General features: G+C 35.3%; 1 protein-coding gene across 1 annotated transcript; it reads left to right on the top strand.

Moving 5' to 3' along the window:
• The first annotated feature begins 2581 nt into the window (after positions 1-2581).
• LOC131614056 (uncharacterized) lies at positions 2582-4519 on the top strand. Its single transcript, XM_058885684.1, has 3 exons — positions 2582-3060; positions 3298-3573; positions 3679-4519. Exons 1-3 carry the CDS (start codon positions 2582-2584, stop codon positions 4517-4519), a joined length of 1596 nt encoding a protein of 531 aa, XP_058741667.1.
• Positions 4520-9344: the final 4825 nt, after the last annotated feature.

Raw genomic sequence — 9344 nt, 5'->3', positions numbered from 1 at the left:
GTGATTTGAAAGGCTTTTTGAATTGACTGATTGAAAAGGATGAAAATCCGTAGTATCGTGGTTTAGTGTTTTAGATTTGGGCGTACAACCCTGATTTGATATGGCACCGTTAGATGCGATGACCAATAGATTTGGTCAGTATAGCTAACGGATTATGGGGCATTGCTGGTTACTCAGATCGATAGGTTGATCGTCGCGGGCAGCAAATTTAAATGTATTTTAAATTTTATGTATTTTACTGCTTTATTCAGATATTTGATCAGTACGACATAGAGAGTCGACTAATTCGAAGGCGGGATGAAATAGATATTCATCCGTCATTTATCCGTTAAAGGGGAAGTTAGAATTGATGTTTTTATTATTGGATTTGATTAATTAAATTAATCGATTGTTAATCATTGCGACCAATAGGTTTAGTCGGAACGAGTAACAAATTAAATCCTAAAAACTTCGGCCAAGTGGCCAATGGGGTTGGGCGAACCCTATTGCCTTGACCTTTCTAGGATTTTTGTAAATTTTTTAGTTATTAAAAATAATTAAGTAAATTAAATCGAAAAAAGTCGAAATAATCGGGATGATCCTAAATTATAATCCTAAGCCTAATTAAATTATCCTACCCCTATTTAAATTAATAAATTAAATTATACATATAATTAAAAAGGATTTATATACATAACATGTAAATAATATATATATATATATATATATATATATATATATATATATATATATATATATATATATATATATATATATATATATATATATATATATATATATATATATATATATATATATATATATGAAATAATGAAAGAAACCTGGGGCGAGATCCAGCGTGGCAGCTTCTTGAACTCCATGGTATGTCTGCGCTTCTGAGGGCGTCAGATCTTGCTAGGCGCGATCCAATGGTTGGATGTTGAGGATGTACCGTAAGCTTGCGCTAGTGGGATGCATTGAATCTTGCATATGATACAAAGCGTCCAAAAAAATATAGAGGCGTCTCAGGCATGGATCGAACCCGAGACACCAAGGTCCAGCGCGTTCCCCTTTACCAACTGAACCAGATTTTCCCGCTGTTATAGGAACACGCGAATTAAATAATATATGTACAAAAACGAGACTTTTAAAAGGCCACGCACGGGCTAGCAGCGTCTCCTTCCTCGTTTCTATCTTCTGAAAAGAAAAAACAATAACATACAGCAACGTTTTTTGTCCGTGGTCCTAGTCTTGTTCCCGAAAACATGTGATTCATCATCAAAAAATAACAAGTAATAACCCAGATTAACCATGTCAGACGTTCTGAACTCAATGAACTCCTTAATTTTGTCTAATTTTGCCTTAAACTGAAAATCCCAATTTGAAGCTCTTAAACCCTATCAATGGCAAATTTCTTAACCTGCAACAAAACTCACAATAAATGATCCAGATATCTTCAATACAATCATACAAACTCAAACATGTAATCAAAAGTTATTTATGAGATGTATTTTGGCGTAACCGAATCCAAAATTTTCTCGACGAATAGTAAGGTGTGGGCGATGATCCTGGGCTTGTTGGACGTTTGTGAGGAATGAATTAGCTTCCAGGGATACCAAGGAAGCTTTTTTGATCCCTAAATCTTCTTGAAAAGGGCTATGACTCAGAATCCAATATTGCTTTGTTCTTGAATTTCTTTGAGTCCCTTCACACGATTTTCTGGGCTGCCCCCTCTCAAAACCAACCCCTTTCTCCTTGAATGAATTCTCTTTTTATAGTATTCTCAATTAGGTTTCATAATTTTGATCAGAAATCTTGTTTTTAATGCCAAGAATATTTGATTTGCAATCAACCCAATCTTGCTATTTCTTGATTTTTTTTTTTTCAACTCCAAACCTCTTACACGTTTTTTTTTTTGTCTTCAAGGTTGGCTCTTTTGGGCCCTCCAAGTGGTCCACACAAGGCCCCATGAACTACTCTTGTTCTTTATTTTTTTTATATTTTAAATGAGTAAAACAAGGCAAATTGAAAAAATAATAATAAATGATAATCCTATTAATACTAATCAACAATATTAAAATAAATTCTAATTAGACTATCATTATCCTAATATGTATAATTACTAAATCCTAATTAAAAGAATAAACATACTTACTCCTAATATTACCTAATAAAATTTTTATTAATATTAACATTAACAATAAAAATTAATAACGCTAGATACTAATTATTCAGTCATGCTAAAAACATAAATAATAATAATAATCAGAACAAAAGTTAGTAAAAACTCAAAATACTCCAAGAAAAGATAACTCTTGCTAAGATTGTGCCCAACGTTTGGGCCCTAAACATCTTCTAATTACGCCCTTATTTTAATCCAACCTAATTTATAAGAGAGCGGGTTTGACAATAGAAATGTCAAACCCCATGACTCTTAATTTTGAACCTTGATGGATTAACAGACGTAGATTTGATCGGGCAAATTTTGGGGTATGGTAAAGAAGATGTTATCTCTTTTTTCAATCATTTCTTTACAGGGAGTTCTATCTCCAAGGGTATCACATCTTCTTTTTTGACTCTTATTCCGAAGTCAAAAAATCCGATGGGGTTGGATGATTATAGACCAATTTGCTTGGTGGGTTGCTTATACAAGGTGATAGCTAAACTCCTGGCGAGTAGAATTAAAATTGTGCTAAAATCGATTATCTCTCCTTGTCAAAATGCCTTCGTTCCGGGTAGGCAATTACTCGACGGTGTCGTGGTGGCAAATGAGGTGGTAGATTTTGCGAAGAAGGAGGGGCGTAATTATATTCTTTTTAAGGTGGATTTTGAGAAGGCTTACGATAAAGTGGGGTGGAGTTTCTTAAGATACATGTTTAAGAGAATGGGTTTTAGGGAAAAGTGGCAAAAGTGGATGGAGCTTTTGGTTTTCTCGAGTAATATGTCGGTTCTTGTGAATGGAAGTCCTACCAAGGAATTCAAGGTTACAAAAGGTCTAAGACAAGGAGATCCTCTTTCTCCCTTCTTATTCGTCTTAGTGGTGGAAGGTTTAACGGGTCTTGTGAAAAATTCCATGCTTTTGTGAGACTTCCAAGGTTTCACTTTCTACGAAAGTTGTAAAGTGGAAATTCTTCAATTTGCGGATGACACGTTACTTGTGGGGGAAGGTAATTGGAAACATGTGTGGGCCTTGCGTGCGGTTCTTCAGGCTTTTGAACTTGTCTCGGGTCTTGGAATCAATTATCACAAGAGCAAGTTGATAGGCATTAACTCCAACCCTCATTTCCTTGATGCGGCTTCCAATTTTCTTTCTTGTAGGTTGGAAGATAGCAATTTCTATTTCTTGGGAATTCCGGTCGGTTACAACCCACGGAAGGAAGCTTCTTGGAATCCCCTTTTAAAAAAGATGAGAAACCGCATGGAAGGATGGACAAATCGGTTTTTGAATTTGGGCGGCCGAATTACCTTGCTTAAGTCCGTTCTTAGCTCTTTGTGCATTTTTACTATGTCATTCTATAAGATGCCTAAAAAGGTGGTTAGAAAATTCACTAGTATTCAAAGTAGATTTTTATGGGGAGGGGTGGAAGATAGAAGGTGCATCCATTGGAAAAAATGGATCGACGTTACTTTACCTTTTTTCTAAAGGAGGTCTTGGTATCAAGAATGTCGCTACTTTTAATTTGGCTCTTCTCAATAAAGGTGGCGGATTCTTCAAGATCAAAATTCCTTGTGGTGCAAAGTGTTAAAGTCGCGGTATGGAGATTTATCTTCCAAAGCTCTCGGCATGAATATTGAGGTAAATGTTTCTAACTCTAGCTCCGTGTGGTGGAAAGATATCCTTAAGATCCATTCTTCTTCTTCTTCTTCTTCTTCTTCTTCTTTGTGTGATCCTATTGTTGAGTGCGGAAGATTTATTATCCGCTATGGTTTTAATACCCCTTTTTGGCATGCTACTTGGTTGGGAGATAAACCTTTATTAGAGGAGTTTTCGGATTTATTTATTGTCTCCCGTTTAAAGTATGTGTCGGTGACGGCAATGGGGGGATGGGTGGAAGAGTTGTGGAGGTGGGGAGACCTCGGTTTACCCGGTGATGTAGTGGAAGACCCGGTTTTATCCGTTCAATTTTTGTCTTTGAAGGAGCGTTTGGAGGCTTTTAAAGGGTGGGAAATAGGTAGAGATACGGTGGTTTGGTCGGGGAATTTGGAGAGGGAGTTCTCGGTTGCTTCTTGTTTTGATTTGTACGAGAAGTCCAACACTCCTTATGGCCCTCCTATTAATCATATGGAAGCTTTTGGTCTTTTGTGGAAGACGGAGGTTCCGTTCAAAATAAAGGCTTTTGGTTGGAGACTTTTTCACAATAGGCTTCATTTGAAGGACCTTTTGGTGATCCGAGGAATGTCTTTTCCTTTGGAAGATTTAAAGTGGCCATTTTGTGGTCTTTATGAGGAATCAAGGGACCACTCCTTTTTTGGTTGTTTGGTGGTTGGAAATATTTGGAGAGAAATAGCATTTTGGGTGGGTAAAGGGGATTTTTTTTAGACGAAGGGTGTTTATCAAATTTTTTGGATTGGCATCGTTTCTTTGATAGTAAAAAGGTTTCGGATAGAAAATTGGATTTAGTTTGGCTAGCTTCAACTTGGTGTCTTTGGTTGGTTAGAAACGGTGTGTGTTTTCGTAAGGAGGCGTGGAGCGTGAATAACATCGTTTGGAATATCAAGACTTTAGTTTGGAGATGGTCTTTTTGTGGAAAAATTACCCATCCCAATTACTCCTTTTACGAGTTTTGTAAGAATCCGGTATATTTTCTCTCGTAATGTAATTGGTTGGTAATTTTTCTTTTTGGGGCGTGTTTTTTCCGCTCTTGTATATGGGATGGGGAACCCTTTGTTCTCCTTTTTTTGAATGAAATATTTCTTTCTAAAAAAAAAAATTTTTGGGGGTGAATAAATGGACTCAAGAAAGAAATAAAACTACATTAACTAAAATTTTTCCATACAACATTCTTCCTTCCACATCAACTCCAACTCGGCTTTTTGTTTGACTTTGACTCACAGTTTTGAGGAAAATGATAGATGTGACTCAGTTCGAAGAATTAAGGGACCAAAATGGATGTTTTTGTTGAAATTGATGCACATTTCTAGAACGTTCAAGAAAAAAACAAAAGAAAATGTATAGAGAAAACTAGAATAGTCTTAAGTTGCTACATGTTTCTAGAGTGTTCCAATAAATCCTAGATTAACTAATAGCCTAGAAAGTTCTATGTTAATGTAATGTATAAAAGACAAACAAAAACCTAGATAGTTCTATTCTAGAAACATCCTCAAGCACCTATAAATAGACAACATATGGATAACTGTATTCAAGCTTTTAAGTCTTTGAGGTCAAATATCAATAACAACGAAGGCTTCATTCTACTATTACTCCCCTCCTACAACAAATTGATTACTCATGTGTTGTCATGCTCTGATATTAGCTCGCACACTACTTGCTACTATCTTTCAACTATAAACCAAAGCTCTTTACACTATCCAACTACATTCTAAACTATCACTACTACCTCAAATACCAACAGTGGTATCAGAGCTACGTTCAGTCATTCACAAGGCGTAGCAAACTATTTCTTCTTGTCACCAACAATTATATTAAAACTAGAAAATGAGGTCTCTGACTCAAACACAAAGGAGTATAGGTAGCTACACGGCCCGACTCTGTTTGAGTAAAACCCAAAACTAAAAATGAGAGAGAGGAGTTCAGGTAGCCTAACAGTCTGACCCTCTTAGTTTCAAGTCCAACTAATATCGTAAACCTATGGCAAATAAGGCTCGAGTTCTGATAAAGCACAAGTCCAGGAAATAAAAAAATGAGACCAGTGACCTCTGAGGCTCAACTTGAGTACAAGCCTACGAAGTCAAATGCAACTACTAGAACAAGAATGAGTCCCTGTTAAAATTCTTCTACAAGAACGACAAGGAGACTCCTAAGTAACTAAGAAGCAAGAGTGATGACAAGGAGATTCACATGCAACTAGGCAAGAAAAAAAGTGGTCTTTTCTAGAAGTCTTTAACAAGACAAACAAGGAAGATCGCAATGCAACTAAGGAGAGAGAATGATTCTCGTCAAAAGCCTTCAATAATGATGAGAAAGAGTTTAAAAACAGTCATTGTGACAAGTAGCGTGACAAAGTTGAATCACGGTGAAGGTAATGCTTTTCAAAATAGAATATATTACATAAGATTATCAATGGAGGAGGAGATAGTTTCACAAATTCACATTTGAACAATTATGGACAACACTTGGAGCAGGAAAAAGAATTTTGAGGTATCTACAAGGAACAAAAGAGTTCGGTATATGGTACACTACCGAAACCAACTCAGGATTACTTGGCTACACCGAAAATGATTGGGAAGGTTCATTAGATGACATGAAGAGCACCTCTGGCTATGCTTTCTTTCTAGGATCAGGAATTTTTTCTTGGGCGTCAAAGAAGCAAGCTACGGTTGCACAATCAACAGCAGAAGCAGAGTACGTGGCAGTTGCTGAAGCAACGAGTCAAGCTATATGGCTTCGCAGGATACTCGAAGACATGGTAGAAAAACAAGATGAGCCTACTAAGATCAACTGTGACAACAAATCAGCAATTGCAATGGCGAAAAATCCAGTGCATCACAGCAGAACAAAACATATAGCAATCAAGTATCGCTTTATCAGAGAAGCTGAAGCAACTAAAGAGATCAGACTCGACTACTGCAGGACAGTAGATCAAATTGCAGACATATTCACGAAAGCATTGTCGAGGCCAAGATTTGAAGATCTACGAGCTATGCTTGGAGTCAAAGAAATTTGTATGAAGGAGGAGTATTGAAGTTGCTACAAATTTCTAGAGTATTATTAAATATAATATGTATGAAAATATAGAACATCCTAGAACTATATGTTGTATGAATATGGTAGAACAATCTAGATATATAAGTGTATGGCAAAGAAAGAAGAATCTAGATTTATCATGATAATAACATATCATGAAAACTCTAGAAAGAACTAATGTAATGTAGAAACATTCACCACCATTGAGAGGTTGGTGACTTGAGCCTATAAATAGGCAATTGCTACATTGTAAACCATCATCCAAGAAATCAATGACATAGCCTTCTTTCTAAACATCTCTCTAAAACTATCTTTTATCAACTATCAACTAATCAACTACTAACAGTTTTTAAAGTTATCTGACTAAAATTGACCCATGTCAAGTATAAGGGACGCATAAAGGTATAAGCCATGAACAAATAAAGTATATTTATCTGTCTTGCAAATAAAAAATAAATAAAATATAAATGAGTAGAGATTTCTATTTTACTGTAAGGCATTAATGAATACCTTTGGAGAGCACACAACTCGTTGTAGGGAGATTCTAAGGTTAAATATCAATATGACTTTGTTAGGATGTCTTTTTAAATATATTTGGGTGAGAAAGAGTATTTGAGAATAAAGAGGCGTCGATGACCTTCTTGAATAACGCATAAAATGGTAGATCGACACTCAGGCCAACTAATAATTTCGTGTATAAGTGGGTAGGAGAGAAACATGCATGTATGGATTTGACTAACTTTTTTCCATTTATGGGAGTGAGGACTAGTTTTTTACTATGGGACATGCATCCTTCAAAATTGCATTGAGCAAAGTGGTTCAACATAAAAAAATCATGTTCTTATAGTAAACATGCTTTTATAGCTATTGTGTTTGACACATTTTTGATTTCTAGCAACCGAAAAAGTTGGTTTTTCTTTTACAAATTATTCAGTGTCATGCATAATAATGTTGTATATCTTAAAATTTTAGATGTAGTTTTTAAGAGGATTAATTTTTTCAAAAATAATAGATTAACATCACAATTTATTTTCTTTACATTACATTGAAGGGAAATGGCGACACAAAGCACAGCGGAAAACAAAAATTTCTTTTCAGTTGATCCTTACGAATGAGCATGATCAGTGATAAAAACGGTTACATCTTATGGAGCTTAAAGATTTGATGCATAAACGAAGGAGTGATCACGTGCGTTGATGAAGAAAAATGCCTCTACACTGTCCCCATGAACATAATGCCTTCAACATCAGTGCTAGCTTCTACGAATGAAGGCTTTGAGTGATAGAGAAAAGAGAGAATTACGGCCAGGGTTTCACAAACCAAATTTCATTAAGTAAAAATACTTATGCACAAGTGTTATATTTATAGAACCACTTGTGTAGGCTGCAAGCTAAAATGCCCTACTCAAGTGCACCATATAATAATAATAATATATTATGACAACTAATATTATAATAAACATATTGTTATAAAATAAAGAGAAATAAGATAAAAGAGAAGAGAGAGAGATAGAATGATTCGGTATTATTTAATCGGTGTATCTTTTACAATAAGGTTGATCCTATTTATAGGATAATATACAAACAATGTAATAAATACAAAATATTATAAATAAGGAATAAGATGCTTGAGGGACAATCATCCAATTATTCATAACACTCCCCCTTGGATGATTGTTTTGGATATGCCTCGTTAAAACCTTTACTAGAAAAAACCCAGTGGGAAAAAATCTAGTGAAGGAAAAAGAGTACAATATCCTTTTAAAATAAATTTATTCCCCCCCCCCCCTCAGCTGAACGTTCATTTCTTTGACGATGAAGACCAAACTATTATACTAGTTGAATAAAAGTTCTACTTGGGAGTGACTTTGTGAAAAAGGTTTGCAAGATTATCACATGAACGGATTTGTTGGATGTTTATATCACCATTCTTCTGAAGATAATGAGTGAAAAAATAACTTTGAAGAGATGTGTTTTGTTAAGTCTCTTTTAGTGTAACGATCTTGCAATTGAGCGATACATGGTGTATTATCTTCATATATGATCGTTGTATTTGTTTTTCCTGAAGACAAACCACAAGTATTTTGTATGTATTGGATTAAGGATCTCAATCAAACGTATTCTAAACTTTCCTCATGTAGAGCTAAAAGTTCTACATGATTAGATGAAGTTGGTGCTATTTGTTTCACCAATCTCCATGAAGTAGTTGTACCACCACATGTAAGTAAATAACCTGTTTGTGATCTACCATTGCGAGGATTTGACAAGTAACCTGCATCTTCATAACATGTTATTCGAGTCAAGATACTTTGGTATAAAATAGACTCGTGTCTATTGTAGCGCTAAGATAACATAGTATATGTTTGACTCCATTCAAATGTCTTGGTGTAGGTAAAGAATTATATCTTTCTAATAAATTGACCGCAAATGATATATCAGGCGTGTATAGTTAGCAAGGTACATCAGTGCTCCAATCACACTGAGATATGGTACTTCAGGAC

The sequence above is a fragment of the Vicia villosa genome, linkage group LG6 (assembly GCF_029867415.1).
Source record: "Vicia villosa cultivar HV-30 ecotype Madison, WI linkage group LG6, Vvil1.0, whole genome shotgun sequence".
NCBI lineage: Eukaryota > Viridiplantae > Streptophyta > Magnoliopsida > Fabales > Fabaceae > Vicia > Vicia villosa.
This window is presented reverse-complemented; position numbering and strand designations above follow the sequence as displayed.